At 43.6% G+C, this 16,599-nt stretch overlaps 1 protein-coding gene across 1 annotated transcript in view; it reads right to left on the reverse strand.

The window, feature by feature from the left end:
• Positions 1 to 16,599, reverse strand: part of ilk (integrin-linked kinase) — a 29,114-nt gene that overhangs the window by 2,050 nt on the left and 10,465 nt on the right. Inside the window, exons 3-12 of the mRNA XM_063205093.1 lie at positions 14,631 to 14,796; positions 10,825 to 10,920; positions 10,228 to 10,324; positions 9,837 to 9,920; positions 9,349 to 9,434; positions 8,347 to 8,456; positions 4,173 to 4,300; positions 3,298 to 3,419; positions 2,699 to 2,798; positions 207 to 337 (exon numbers count right to left, since the gene is read on the reverse strand). Of these exons, the coding sequence (XP_063061163.1) occupies positions 207 to 337; positions 2,699 to 2,798; positions 3,298 to 3,419; positions 4,173 to 4,300; positions 8,347 to 8,456; positions 9,349 to 9,434; positions 9,837 to 9,920; positions 10,228 to 10,324; positions 10,825 to 10,920; positions 14,631 to 14,796 (1,120 nt within the window). The remainder of the gene's footprint in view (positions 1 to 206; positions 338 to 2,698; positions 2,799 to 3,297; positions 3,420 to 4,172; positions 4,301 to 8,346; positions 8,457 to 9,348; positions 9,435 to 9,836; positions 9,921 to 10,227; positions 10,325 to 10,824; positions 10,921 to 14,630; positions 14,797 to 16,599) is intronic.

Consider the following 16,599-nt stretch of genomic DNA (forward strand, 5'->3'; position numbering starts at 1 on the left):
CTGCACTTCACTTCAGTATTGAAGATTTCACTATAATACTGGAAATAGTACTTTCAAAATGTATCTGGAGTGGAGAGAAAATGTATCTGGAGTGGTGCAAATCTCCATGTATTGAGGGTATGGCAGATTTCACTACATACATTTGGGCGCAAATACATCCAAATAACGTGTATGGCAAGAACCAGTGGCCATTTTCAATCTCTTACCTTCATGCCAATCTCCATGTTTGACAGGTCTGCGAAGGGCACTTCCCTGGTCACCAGCTCCCACAGCAGGATGGCAAAGCTCCACATGTCTGCAGAACGCCTGTTGATCTCCTCTGGCTTCTTCTGCAAGGCTGCAAAGGGGTAGATGAGAGAGATGTGGTAAATGGACAGCATTAATATAACATCTTTCCACCCTTTCGAGTCCTAAAAGCGCTTTACATAGTAAACCTCACATTCAGCCATTCACAGTCATATTCACAACCTGCCACAAGGAGCAGTTAGAGGTTAAGTATCTAATGTGGACACATCGATTTTGATGTTTAAAGAAGGCCAGACGGCCGAAACGTCACTTCACCAATAAAACATGGAGCAGAGTGTGCGGCATTCTTTTCATTTTCTTTAACATAAGTATCTAATGTGGAAACATCGATGGGGTCAGGCAGAGTGGGGCTTGAGCCTGCAACCTTCTGGTTGCCGAACCGGCTCCTCTAGCACCTGAGCTACCATCGCCCGGAGAGATATTGTCAGAGAGCTCTTCTATAATGATAATGAAGCCAATTGGAGCCAATTTGGATTGGAGCCAATTTTGGTCCCCTAGGTAGGGGAAATTCTTTCTCTGCATTTATCCCATTTGGACTAGTGAATCACATTGAAGTACACACACTAGTCCGTAGCAGTGGGCTGCCTGCTGAGCGGCGCCCGGGGAGCAATGTGGGGGTTAGGTGCCTTGCTCAAGGGCACTTCAGCCGTGGTTCGGTCGGGCACTGAACCGGGAACCCTTGGGTTGCCAACCCAGTGCTCTAACCACTGAGCCACGACTGCCCCCTTAGGCTGTCCTATATTCATTCAGAGATCACTAAAGTAGAATTAGAGGTACTATTACAGATGTAATTACAACACTAGAAGCATGATATGAAGTTGAGACCATGTTACCATCATACTAATACTGTTGTAATTACATCTGTAAGAGTACTTCTTCTACTTTACACAGCTCTCATATCATCAGACTGTAGACTAGAGCAGGGATTCTTAACCTTTTTGACGTCGAGGCCCATTTTTTCCAGTGCACAGTGACCTGGGGCCCATAGTATCCGTGTATATATTATTATATTATATGATATTAGGCTATAGGTTTATATTATATTATATTGCATTATATTACATATTACATTATATTACATCATACAATACAATATAATGATAATATAATATAGGCTTTTTTCCCACAAGGGATAGCCCTATATTAACTAATGTTAATGTTAATCTAATTTAATCTCACTCATCAAATCTACTCAAAGTTTAGCAAGACAGTCATTCACATATTTGAATGCCTCTCTGACAGCTCAAAGTTTGCGTGACAACTCTTGACTTGCGCTTTGTAATGAATCTGCTGGTCATAAATTCAAGACGCTTTTCTATACAAGTGGAAACGCAACGCGGGAAGAACAGAAGTTCCACATCCTCATGGAAAACTTTCCAGTAGGCTATCAAGCAAAATTCGTAAAAGGACTTTCATGTTGGGGACACTTGGACAAGGATAAGGGATAAAGATTCAGTAACTAGAATTATTTTGAGTAGCCTGACCATTGAACACTAACCGCTAAAACGTGAGGATTTTAGGACAAGACGTCGCCAAATCAGCTGGGAACCGGAACAGGTTGGTAATTTCTCTTTTTCTGAACACCAATAATAACTAACCCACTGCAAGGTGTGTTACAATCACAGGCTGTGTTACTTCTTGTTCGTAATGAATCGCCCTCCAACAAACAGCGGGGTGTGGTCATTGCGTTATGACAGTGTTGCGTTTGAGGGAAAAGAAGATGCACACTAGCGTCTTGATAACTACGGTCCCACGGCCCATCGCGGCCCACTGGTGCGAAATTGAAAGTTGTGTGCGGCCCAGGAGGTTGTGAGCGCGGCCCAACTTTGGTCCGCGGCCCTATGGTTAAAAATCCCTGGACTAGAGCTCCTAAATTTATCCTGAAAAAAATTATGATGTCTTGCAGCTGGCACATAATACACATTATACACGGCCAGATGGATCAAATGCACACATACAGACATGAATAGGTTAAAAAAACACAGGATGACTGAATCCTCATGGAGGGAAACTGAACTGACCAAATTAATCTTCAAAACAAGAATCATTTGATTTAGATTTAAAATGTTCATGGAGCACAAGCGATGGGGATTTCAGTCATATGAATAGGGTGTTATTGACTTGGTGTTATTGACTTGGGGCTTGACTTGGACTTTCCATTTTTGACTATAAAAGCCTTGCAATGACTTGCATTATGGAAATGTCAAGGAGTGTGGTCTGAGAACACTGCAGCAAGACATGTTGTTATTAGATTGTCTCAAAGAGCACCATCTTAGACCAGCAGAATATCAGCACTCCATTTTCTGCCCATGCAACTGGCGCCAGAGTCTCTTAAAACATAAACAGAACAACAAATAAACAATAAACAACAAGTGGGAATAAAATGCAATACCCTCAGGGGCCATCCAAGCTGGGGAGTACATCCTCCCGGGGCACTGGAAGGAAAACTTCACATCCGCCATGCTGATCCGTGCCGTCATGTCCTCGTCAACCTGCCAGGACAGAGAAAAAGAAAAAGAGCACAAGAACACACACAGAGCAGTCAGAAGACGGAAGTTATGTCAGAAAGGAAAGAATGTGGAGTATTCCTTGCTTTTAGAATACCAGGATTCAGGGGGCCTTTGCAGTACCAAAGGCAGGGCAGCTAAGAGGGGGGTGGAGGGTGGACTAAGGGATCAGTTGTCCCGGGCCAAGGGAGAGAGGGGGCCCAGTCTGGGTCTTTATTACACATTATGTATTGGGCAGGGGGTTCTTTTAGGTGACTTTGTCCCGGGTCCAGCCAAAGCGATCAGCGGTCCTAGCCACAGGCCCAATAAATCTGAGCAAAGAAAACATTTTATTGGCATGCAAACGAAAAGAGGGAAGGTCACAGGGGCGTCCCTGCAGAGGAAGAGGATTTTCCATCTCATGCGGCGCAAGACTTAGAGTTAGCAGTAAATATTTATTGTAGTGTGTGCGTGTGTGTGCGCGTGTGTGTATGTGTGTGTTTACCATGACGCTCCTGCTGTTTAGATAGTGCCGGGCGATCATGGGCTCCAACGTGTGAAGGAAAGCCATGCCACAGGCGATGTCCAACGCAAACTTCACCGCCTGGGTCTGGTCCACCACAAAGTCTAGTAGAGAGAGAGAGAGAGAGAGAGAGAAAGAGAGAATATGAGAGAGAGATAGAGAGAGAGAGAGAGAGAGAGAATATGAGCGAGAGAGAAAGAGAGAATATGAGCGAGAGAGAAAGAGAGAGAGAGAGAGAGAGAGAGAGAGAGAGAGAGAGAGAGAGAGAGAGAGATAGTCAAGCCAAATCATTGTGCTGCACTGCGCTAGATTGTGTAATGTGAATGCATGCATCTTTGCCATCAACAACAACAGATTATGTTCTTGTGTGAGTGCATAAAGGGACAATAAAACTGTCAGACCTGTTCAAAATATGGCTGCCTGCTAAAAGCTGAGTAGCCTTATAAAACAGACCAGAGACAGGAAACCTGGCTTCGCAGAGTAAAGGATCATTCCAAGTATGTGTCTTTTTCTTTGTGTATGTGTCTTTTGTGTATTTGTCATTTACAATCAGACTCACATTAGCACAACAGCTTGGTAGCTAGTGGTAGGCATTGTAAGATATCACCTGGTTCACATTCACAGGTGCAACATGTCTGTGGCAGTGTATTGACTTGATGAAGCCAAGGTTTCCCACCTCTCCACGAGGCAAATTCCCTTTCTCTGTCCATGCGCACTACTCAGTCAAAACCAAACGATAACACTTACCACTACACCATGTGTACTCATTCATAAGCCAAATGATTTTGCCTGTACACCAACAGTTGCATGCTTGAGAACAAAGGGGGAGAGGGGACTGGTCACGGCAGGCTACTCACTTGTGCCCTCGTGGAGTACATTATAGAGAGAGCCGTACGGCATCCAATGTGTGATGATGACGGGGTGGGGGGCAGGGGGTGCCTGGCATGCCCCAAGGACAGGAAGGACATTCGGGTGGGAAAATATCCTAGGATGGGTGACGAGGAGACAAGGAGGATGGGGATAAGGAGGGGGGACAGGTACAAGACAGACGCAAACACATCATTCGGATGAAAAGGAAATACATACATAGATTTCATACATACAAACAAACATTGACAGACAAACATGCACGCATACACACATGGGGAAGAGGACTACTTCCTCATGATACTTCCAGCAGTATCATGGTGCACATTCATTTGCATGGCAAAATTAAACTTAAAATCACAGGCATATGATTGAAGAGGTTGTGCATTTCTGTAGACACGTGGTGTTTTAGAGTGAATCACACACATACTGTACATCTGAATAAAGCTTTGAAAGACACACTAGGATGCGAAGCATGATATGGAAATGCACTTCCGTTTTGTATATAAGGGCAAAATTAAATAGCACAGAAAAGGGCAAGCAGTTGGAATATGTCTGTCACAAAAACAGATGTGAAAATGGAAATGTTCCATCTGCTGCTGCGTTCTATCCCAAACTCAGCGATATAGTGGTCGTCTCTGGTCTTTCAGAAACTGAGAATTAATTACTCAAGAAGACTAATATTGCATCTGACAAAAGGGAATTTGATATGCGGAATGTTTTTACAGCCACAGACACAGTGCGTCAGCCCCATCTTCTATAGCTCAGTCCTCGTAGAACCAAATTAAAATGAAATGCTTGAAGGGCTCGTAAAAGGGCCAGCTAAAATTTCATTTTTTCTTTGCACCACGATTGATTTTTAACAGGGACGAGAAAAAAAGTTTCTACCCAATTGAATTCATGACCACATTTGGACGGAGGCATGAAATGCGAGTCCAATTGGATTACTTAAAAAAAAAAAAAACACGCTTCTCATTCCCTACAAGTCAGAGTGGCCACTCTCGAATAAGCTCAATGAGTCACATTTGAGCGGCTCAGAGGAGCGGGCGATGTCAAGTCCAGAGGGGTGATGGAGCGGTCATGGATTCATGTGATGCGGACTCTACAGTAAGTGAGTGCCAAACACCTCTCGCTGATTAATTTAGTGCCTCCGTAATCCCTTAGAGTGATGTCCAAGACTGTCAACATTAAAGTTGCACTGTGTAGAATTTTTATTACCTTCAGTTTATTTCCAGAATTCATGCTGCCTATTCAGAAGTGTTACCTTTTCCATGAATACTTACCACCATTTATTATGACTGGAAAAATGGCACTTTTCGTACATGAAAATGTGGGATCATCTCCATGTTCCACCATTTTGAATAGCCATTTCTAGCTGCAAAACTTACTATACTTTGATCATACAAATAAATAATTTTATTATTAGTAAATATTCATGAAAAGATTAAGTGGAATATTTGCAATATCCTACACAATGCACCTTTAAGAAAAACTGCCACATTATTGGTGTACTGTAGCTATATGAACACTTCTGAACAAGAACTACAATTTCATAATTTGCGAAGTAACACCGTTTAACACTCTGGGACTTTTCCCCCCCTCAAAAAGATTTGATTTGCTGAAAGTAGACGTCCAAAACATCTGCAGACGGAGCACAGTGGAAGTGGGTCATAAACATCTCCCCTGCAAACGCATGGCGTCACATCACTAGGTTACAGTCTCCATATCACCGTGGGGCAAGACCAAGAGGGACCTTTTGATGCAAAAGCATGTTTATAAATAGGCAAGTTAGTATGACTCAGCTATTCCTTGGAAATAATAACATACATACTAGTAGTTCTTGCCGTAGTACTGCCTTAGTATCACTGGAAAGATGAAATGACTAAGCTTACAAATACAACGCTTATATCAAATTTGACAACCCATTATAATGCAAATTTTAAATACATCACGTTTTAAGCAATTGTAGATGCTTATCATCTGCATAAAAACATCATTCATTCCATTTTATTCTCCAATTCCATTGTATGTGGCTCATATTGTTGTGCAACAGTATATCTACACTGCATTCCCTCTGCACCGTCTCCCAGATGCAGGCTACAGCATGCTCGAGTTATTGGATGAAGGTCAATGTTTGGAATGTTTTTAAACATCCTCGTAACATTACAAGATATACGTGTGCAGAAAAGCAAGAAAGATGTGCTTCCTTCAAGTAGCGATGATGACACCTTTCCCTAAAAAGGGCATGCAGGGTTCATACACTTTTTCACCAATTTTTTTCCATGACTTTTCCATGACTTTTCCAAAACCTTTTTCTGAATTTCCAGGACCGAAAAACCAATGACCAATCGCGCGCAGGGGGTGGGGGCGTATTATATTACAGGATATATTACATAGCCTATATTGTAATTATGTAAATATATTTATACTATAGACTATGGCATATTATATTATATATTACATAGCCTATATTACAAATATGTAAACAATTAACATAGCCTATTCATACTATAGGTTGTCTTTTACTACAAGCTATAAGCAACCATTATACTTCATGTTGTATTACATTAATTCTGCTATTATTCACCAATGTTATATAATTCGCTTGTCTAATGAAATGAAAATGAATAGGCCTAGGCCAGTCTATAGCAAATTAGGTCGTGAAATCATCATGAAGACACATTTGTATCAATATGCTCTCTATGGAGATGGATAAATGCTCATCCTGCCCAAGTAAGAAATCATAGGCCTGCCTACTACACCTGCCTAAGCACAACAGTCCAAAGCTCCTGTAAGAATGATAATGTTTTGTCATTTGTTATGGTCGTTGCTGGAGCAAAAAAAAAAAAAGAGAGAGAGAGACTGCACTGCTCGTGGCATAGTTCTAGTCTGACGCCCAATCAAGGAGATGCTAGGGTGAGTTTCATTTTGTGTTGCAACGATCTGACCGATTTGAAAACAAAGCCACAGATGACTTTTTCAAACTCTAGTCACGCTGCCGTTTATAACGTATTTCAAAACAGGCGCGTCATGCCGACATTGGTAATCGTTTGGGTCGCGGTCAGCTGCAAATAGACTAGGCCTACTGTACGGATTTAATTGAATCTTTCAGCACACTGGACAAGTTCACTCGCAGGCAGCAGGTGCATTGCTTATCAATATCAAAATCTCGGGGCTTACCGAAAGCATAAAGGTTCGCTTGGTGCCCTATCTGGCAAATTAAACCAAGACCAAACAGGTCTTAGGATTGTATTCCTTTTGGCATTAGCTACGTTTCAGTGGAACCGCTAAATATTTTACAACGCGTATAACTGCTAACCTGTTAGTAGCTGAGGAGGTAACCGCCTGCTGTATCTTGCCCTTCAGGTGGCTAAGTGCCGCTGCTTCGCCCATATCGGACGGACACATCAAAACTTTCGTCCTCTCCAGCCATTGTTGATCATCTTTTCAGAAAGTTAAGCCGCGCATTGTTGAAGTAACACGTCGCGACATACTGTAATATCGTACAGAACCACATTTCTTTTCTAGGATTAGAGCTATGATCACCTCTCACCACCACGCACACGTTACATCTAGCTCGCGCGTTATGAGGCGGGTTGCCAGGTGTGACTGATTTCTAGCGCCAAAAACGCTTGAAACCCGCCTGGAGCCATTACAACATGCGTTATTTGAAACCCACTCAATTTGGCAACACATGGTTAGGCAGACGCAGCCTGCACTAGACAACATTTCCACGAGAACTCTGACATTTACATTTTATTACGCCGTGGCATCAACTTCATAAAGATAATTGATGAAACACTGTATGGATTTCCATGACTTTTCCAAAACTTTTGACCAAAAATACATTTTCCATAACTTTTCCAGGCCTGGAAATTTGAATTTTCAAATTCCATAACTTTTCCAGGTTTTTCATGACCGTACGAACCCTGGGCATGGCCAACCACAGCTGTATTCAGCGGATCCTATACCAAGAAGGGCAGGTCTACGATGGATTTCCCCCCTAGAAGCTTTACCATTTATATCAGCCTTTGGCTCAAACATGTTGGTCAATCTACAGGCTTCTGTCTGTAATATGGCTGCAGAGCGCAAACTGGAGTGTCACAGTGCATTTTACCAAACAATAGTTTTAACATTGTATACGGACTTGAAATGCATATGTACCTCAGCTTTGGATGTTCCTCATTGAAATCTCTGCTCTTTCTGGTGGTCCAGTCGCGAACCTTAAGAAGCTTCACCACAACCTCAGTGCCTTGCCAGCGCCCTTGCCACAGCTGCACGGGGAGGGAGGAGAAAAGAAGAACACGGCTGTCATTAAAACCACATTAGGCATTAGAAATAGCCAAGCCACAAACTGCAGACGACAGGCCCCGAGGGCAAAAAATCACATCATCATCTGAGTACAACTGAATCATCCACATCATCTCCAAGAGGCGGGTAGTGACATAACTTCCAGCTCTGCAGGACATGAGATTAATTTACTGCAGCTCAAAACCAATTAAGGAAAGGGAGTACAAAATCAGGCAGGATGCCAAGGCTCTACTCTTAAAAACGAAACCCCTTTAATAAAAATGACAGCTCATGTTTGAGCTCAAAAACTTGAAGGAGAATTCCTGCCCATTTAAACAGGGCATTGTATTGATCACAGTACCTGACAATGCAACACTCTTTTTGTCCAGCCCTGGTCCTGGTCATTTTAATGGGGGCATGGCTAGTTCAGATTTTTTCAAGAGTCTTAACATACTCCAAATATCATTTTGTGTTGCAAGGTGTCACCTGATGTTGTAAAACGTCTGTAATAATATTCGGAGTATGGTTTAAAAAAAAAAAAAAAACATAAAATGTAAACAAACCATGGCCCCATTAGAATGGACAAGATCTCAGAAAGGACTGAACACACACAAAATAATTAAGACCCATCCTCAGGTACTGACAAGTCAAGGGTAGCTTGAGCAATAACACTGCATGTTGAAATTGGCTGTCCAATTCCAAAGCTCCTTTAAAGGAAAAAGACTTCCAGGGCAAAGACTCCCAGGAAGGAGTGTTATTGAAACCAAATTGAGTTCTGCAGGGAGAGAGGATCATTTATACACATTGCTCCAGCACACTGCACATTTTCTGGGTTTTATTTTTACACTACGATCAATACGTGAGACGGATGCCTACCTCTCCAGAGTGGTTGTCATTGACTTTCAACAGGAGGGACAGCTGTTTGAAGTCAATACCTGCATGTTTGTTCAGTGTGCCGTTACCTACAAATGCAAACACATACACACCCACAACACGGTCAAACACAGCCAAGGCAGATTAATTCTCTGAAAAGAAACTAGATGATGACTAATTATTTTACACTTCATTTAATCTACATGTTTTAACTCTATTAAGACCAAGAGCAACACCTGTGCAGCACAACCAACAGACTGCAGCATACAGTGTTGGCAATTCTGTTCAAATGTTTTGATCATTTGGGTCTTAATGGGTTAACAGATCTTTGATTTGTCTTCCAGCATTCGTAAGACAGCATCACAGCTGTTTGTGTTCAAAGGGATTTCTAAAGAGAGGGGGAGAGTGTGTTGCACACAGATTGCCGGGCATTGGCAAGGATTGATCCGCCAGTCCAGGGGGAGGCTGATTACTGAGCGAGAATGACTCACGGGGTCGTGTTCGAGTGGTGCCTTTCCAGAAAGTGTCTTTGAAAGGCACTTTCGTCAAGTTCTGTCCAAGCTTCTCTGCTCGCTCTGCAAAAGGAAAGGAGGGAGGGAAGGAGAGAGAGAGAGAGAGAGAAGAAAAATAAATCTTTAAGAAAAACAACTCAAGCCACCACAAAGGGGCCAAATTTGGACAGCGGTAAATTTCCAAGTGCTTTTTACGAAATGTCCAGAATTGCTAATAACACACAATGAGATCTGACCCCGCTGCTTAGCTACAGATGTAATACAATGTAGTATTTAGATAAACAAACTCCCACAAAAGGGGAACCAAAACCATCTGGATCCTATCTGCTCTTGTCATTGTGTATTATGTTCAGATCAACAGTAGGTTTACCTTTCAGGAGGTCGCGCAGGTGTACTTTAGCCTTGTCCAGTGGGGTTTCTCCGTATTTGTTGCAGATGCTCACCTGGGCACCGTTGGTTACCAGGTCCTGCGGGAGAAGAGGAAGGGCGAAAGGAAAAAACACCATGAAAGGAAATGTCGATGTTATCGTGCAGCAGCATCATAGTGAGTGTGTGTGAGAGTGAGAGTGAGAGTGTGAGAGTGAGAGTGTGAGAGTGAGAGTGAGAGTGAGAGTGAGAGTGAGAGTGAGAGTGAGAGTGAGAGTGAGAGTGAGAGTGAGAGTGAGAGTGAGAGTGAGAGTGAGAGTGAGAGTGAGAGTGAGAGAGAGAGAGAGAGAGAGAGAGAGAGAGCATATGCGTGCTGCAGAGCTAAATGTCAATGTTATCCTGCAACAGGAGCAGTGGACACCGTGTGTGTGTGTGTGTGTGTGTGTGTGTGTGTGTGTGTGTGTGTGTGTGTGTGTGTGTGTGTGTGTGTGTGAATGTGTGCTGCAGACAGGGCCATATGTGTTGCATCAGTTAGTGAGCTGCAGGAGGGAGGAGTGGTCGAGTGAGTTGCGGCTCGTGTCCAGCAGGGGGAGCTACTGACCTCGGCCACCAGGTCCTGTCCCCAGAAGCAGGCGTAGTGCAGCGGCGTGTTGCCATGCTCATTGGCCGCGTTGGTGTCCGCCTTGCACTGGATCAGCTGTGGGATGACAGCACAACACAGTTCAGACACACAGGCATGCACACACCAGGATTAAGATGCAACAATGATCCTGTGAGTAATAATCTCCTCCTGCAAGTCTGCTTTTGCAAGTTTTATTTTTCTATGCCAAAATTTTGGCAACGCTGGTATCTGTAAAACCCTGACACTCCAGACACACAATGACATCATCCGTCATGGTACCTCAGAAGAGCAGATTTCCACCACTAGATCAGATGGAGGATAACAGGACAGCACGGTACAGGTTATGTATACACAACCAGATTAAGATACAACAGTCAGACAGGCAGACTAAAGAATATGGCAAAACTAAACTGTTCCTGTGATAACATCTCCTGCAAGCTTGTAGCTGCTTTTGCTCCATCGAGTTACTTCCATACAAAATATTGGCAAAAGTTGAGGAAACTTTTTTTTGTAATTAATGATTTATCATCCAACTGTAAAGCCCTGACAGTCCTGGGGTGCATTTCTCGAGTGTAGTTAGTTTGGTTGCAGTGCAATTTCCCATTGGTAACTAACTACCCAAGTTGCTAACTGCTAACAACTACGCTTCCGAGAAATGCACCCCAGATGCAATTCTATACCAGGGTGCCTAGGCTAATGGAAACCGATTTATTACATTAGATCAGCTGGAGGATGGATGATGGGACAGCACAGCACAGTTTACATATATACACACAACCAGATTAAGATGCAAAAGAGACCGAGCACATCATACGGCTGAAGTGAACTGGTCCTGTGATAACATCTCCTGCAAGTCTGCAGCTGCTTTTGCAACTATTTTTCCACACCAAATACTGGCAAAAGTTTAGGAAACATTTTTCCCAAGGATTTATTATCTATAAAATCCAGTCATAATGTCATTCTATGCCAGGGAACCTCATGGATGAAGAGAGTTATTTAGAAACCTAACAAGATTACAATACTGAGACAAAATAATACAACAAAACAGATACCATGTGATAACGTCTCCTGCAAGTCTGTAGCCGCCTTTGCAACAGATTGACAACTTTAATTTTCCAAGTACTGGATTGCATTCATTTTTTTCAATGAATGATTTAGTATCTATAAAAGCCTTGTCACTCTTTCCATCATGCCATTCTCTGCCAGGGAACCAATTACAAGCACAGACTTCAATGCATAAAAATATTTTATTCTTCGCTTCCTCTTTCTCTCTCCAGTTTTGCCTTTTGTGGCTGCAGCTGTGTGGAACAATCTCTACCCACTCACACAGACACTGAGTCAGCCACCAAAAACACTAATAGTCCCTTTCCGCAATCATTTGCTTTGAGATTTCTTAATATTACGCAATGTGAGCCGCAGGTTAGGCCTGACCTCAAGCCAGCTGTGGAGACCAATCTTTATCAACACACACAGAGACGGTTTTTCGCACCTCTTTGATTTACCCATCATCTGATGGCCAATGTCTGACTGCATGCTAGTGTGTGTGCTATATGTTTAACCTGTCGTGCAAAGTTTATTCCTGAATTTGTATGCCACAAGACAACTTAATTTCCTTTGCGATTAATACGGTCACTGTACTCTACAACTAGTACCACGCACGCACACCAAAACACTACCATTTTGCCAATCAGTCCCTTTCAGCAATCATTTGCTTTGGGCTTTCCTAATATATTATGCGATGTGATCCTTGGGTTAGGCCTACTACACAGCTAGCTGTGTGGACCAACCACTATTCATCATACACACACACAGACAGGCAGACATCAACAAAACCCCATGTGATCTGCAGGTTAGGTCTGACTCGGGGCCAGCTGCTGAAAGCACATGCTGTACACCTCAAGCCAGGCCTCTGCTCCTAGTCTACCCTGCAGCATTCCAGAACTATTATGACACGTCTAATATTAAACACAGTGGCCACAATGGCGCTCACACACTCACACATGTACTGTCACACTCACACACACTAGCTTTCACACTCACACACACTGGCTTTCACACTCACACTCACACACACACTTGGTGCAGCTGCAGCAAAGCCCATAATTCAGCATGGCTGTGCACTCGCATCCTGAAGAGGATACGCACGCCACGCACGTCTGGGTTTTAGCTCAGCTTAAGGTTTCAGTCTACGGAGGGGAATGGAGGAATGATTGTCCATCTTCACAATAGGGGGAAAACCCGTCAAAAGGAAAGCTATGCAACAGAGAAAGCCTCTATGGGACAGAGCAAATCCAATGAAACCTCATAAGCCCTTTGAATATTTATTTCTGTTATTAAAGTAAAGTAGTTTAGCAGTGAGAGTTGGTTGCAGCTACAGGGGCACCGGGCTTGGTAAATGAGGGAAAAAAGAACACACCAATATCTGTCTTGGGATTAACTGTAGTATGAAACATCACATCAACCTTAACATTTGACTAATTTCTATTTAAAGAAATATTATTTCCAATGCCAATCATGTGACCACATATGTACTAAAAAAGTGAAAGTCCCATTGGGAAACTCCAACTCCCTTTGTCATTGTGACACAGCACACAAGTGAACACACTGCATAACACCGAAATTGCATTTATGCCTCACCCGTGCAAGGGGGCAGCCTTCAATGGAGCCCCAAGGGAGCAGTGCGGGGGGACGGTACCATGCTCAGGGTACCTCAGTCATGGAGGAGGATGGGCGAGAGCACTGTTTAATTACTCCCCCCACCAACCTGGCGGGTCGGGAGTCGAACCAGTAATCTTTTGGCTACAAGTCTGACGCCCTAACCGCTGACCCATGACTGCCCATGGCCATATTTCCTCTAACAAGTCAGGATTCTGCCTAGGGATTCCAAGGGATCCCACCATAAGTCCTGAGAGAACTGAAAAGCTTCTGTAACAAATCTTCCCAGATGATACTGTGGCATCCAGCTTGCACACAATGTCTTGACTGTGCAACAAGTGAGGAGCTTTTGAATGCTTCAATACTCTTGATTTTTAGCTTTCTTCCATCCATAGAGCAGTCTTTAACCATGACGTATTGCCTTTCTTTTTGTGGAAAGGAACAAAAAACATTACTTCTACTACAAACCATATAAAAAGTGTGGCTGGAATGTTTATCAAAACATCAATAGGAACTGCGGTTCTATTTTTGCATTAACTCAGTCACTCGGTTTCTTGCATAAACATTAACTGATTGTTTTGCTGCCCCCCTTATTTCATGTACATACACCAATATCTACTACCTTTCTTCCATAGTACAGTATGTTTTTTGCACAATGCGATATATGGAGGACCCGTGTCTGAAATAAAGTAATAAACCTCCAAGGTTGTACATTATGCATTAATGTAATACAAAGTGCTGAGACTAGCCAATGACTTTGCATCAAGTAGACAGAAGCCTTTAGAAAATTTTTTTTAGAATATGGTAAAAATCAGACTGAATTATCTATTCTGCTGAAGGAGAGTGTTGTCAATACGCTTTTCTTTTTCAAAGACCATAATACCATAAATATTTTAGCCATCCCTGGAACTCTCTTCTCTCCAAGTGATTAGATTAGCAAATGACTGCACATCAAGTTCATGACTCAATCAATGTCTCCACACCAACCAATAACGCTGCACAAGGTGGTGATAATGAGACATCCCTGTGGTACCCGAGGGAAGTCCGGACTAGAACCCGGGCCTCCATGATACCAAACCGTGGTTCTGACTGCTACGCCAAAGGGCCAAGTAGAAGGCAGCATCTCTCACCTTGCCGACGATGTCGCGGTGGCCGTGGCTGGAGGCCAGGTGCAGCGGTGTGTCGTCCCCGCGGTTCATCACGTTGATGCGGGCGCCGCGCATGATCAGCATGTCCACCACGTTGGAGCGGCCCTCGCGACACGCCCAGTGCAGAGGGCTGAAGCCGTGGTCATCCCTAAAACACACACACGCACACACGCACACACGCACACACGCACACACGCACACACGCACACACGCACACACACACACACGCACACACGCACACACGCACACACGCACACACACACACACACACACACACACACACACACACACACACACACACACACGTTAGTCATTACTGTACATGTCATATTGAAGGAGAAAGCAGCGTATTAGAACAGCCCTCGCAACACACCCGGTGAAGCGGGCTGAAGCAGTGCTCATTCCTGCAAATCACATCACCATAACAGAGGTATTGACGAAGTACTTATGCTGGAATGTGCACCCCCAGTAGGCTGAGGGTCATCCCTGCAAAACACAAACATCGCCATCACAGTAAGAGTTATTGACAAAGTACACACTTCCAGATGTCCTATGGTGGAGTGCACACCCAGTGCATTGGTCTGAGGCCGTGATCATCCCTAAAGAACACAACATCACCACCCTTTTCCAGCTTTTTTGATAGCCATAGAACATCACGGACACATTCAATGCACACATCTAAGAATTAACATGTGGACTGGACAAATGTAGTAAGTGTTGGATATGAGGTGTTTTGCACATTGTTTCGATCGCTGCCAAAAAATGAGACAGACTACCGGTAGAAAGCATTTCGATCCTAGGACAATCATCAAGCAAAGTATATTATGGACATACATTATTTAAGCAGATGTTGATGCTGCGCCTAAAATACATGGGCCAATGGGAACATTGACAGCACTTTGGCTGCTGCACTGTTGATACTTGATATAGATATCTTCAATGAGTGGTTGCAATGGGACAACAATGCATCAGCCTGGCTGTCGCATCAAGCTCATAAGACAACAGAACTTGGCCTGCCAAATCTCCCACCGGCTGCAAGTTTTCAGAGATGGGATCAAAAGGCTGGCCTGGCTCTCGCCTGACCCGTGTAGTTCTCGCACAGCTCTGGCAGGGGCGGCTCTACGAGCAGCACACACAGCAGGTCTGGTCAACTGCTCTATTTGGGGAAGCTTTTTGGCCAAGAACTTGACCAAGTGAATGCCGTTTAAAATAACATTGAGGAGTCACTCAGCAGATGAATTGTAGACTTTGCCACATATTGACATGTTTCGTCTTTTAAAGATGAACATGACAATGGTTTTGAAGGAATTTATTGGTGGCAAGGATGGGCAAATGGTAAATAAAGCCATGCCTTCTGAAAACTAATCCAATGTGCACTCTTCCAGACCTCGTGAGTGAAGCTTGAGGAGCTACACAGGTCTGGCAAAAACCATGCCATGAACAGGCGTCCATAATAACCCTACAGGACTGTATACCAACAGCTACAACTAATCAGACCACTGGTTCTGACCAAGTGATGTACTGCTTCTTTCAAACGTATGTGAGGTGTACGTGCTTGGTTTTCATTTCAAATGGACTGAAAATGTGTGCCACAATGGCCAGACGACTTTAAAAAAAACGTTCTGGGGGGCGCTGTGGCGCAGTGCGCTAAGCCCCCCACATTTGGGCTTGCATGCCCACCCTCGGGGACCCCGGTTCGAGTCCGGCCGGGGTCATTTCCCGATCCTCCCCTGTCTCTCTGTCCCATTCGCTTCCTGTCACCATCTTCGACTGTCCTGTCAAAATAAAGGCATAAAAGCCCCTAAAATATATATATATATTAAAAAAAACGTTCAGTGTTGCCTCACTTGTGAGGAGCATGAGCGAAATGAAGCATACAGGGGAAAAAAATAATAGAGTAATTTATTGTAAACATGGACAGTGTTAAATTCAAGTGTTGGAAAGCTGTTAA

This window comes from Engraulis encrasicolus, chromosome 8 (genome assembly GCF_034702125.1).
Source record: "Engraulis encrasicolus isolate BLACKSEA-1 chromosome 8, IST_EnEncr_1.0, whole genome shotgun sequence".
Classification (NCBI taxonomy): Eukaryota; Metazoa; Chordata; class Actinopteri; order Clupeiformes; family Engraulidae; genus Engraulis; species Engraulis encrasicolus.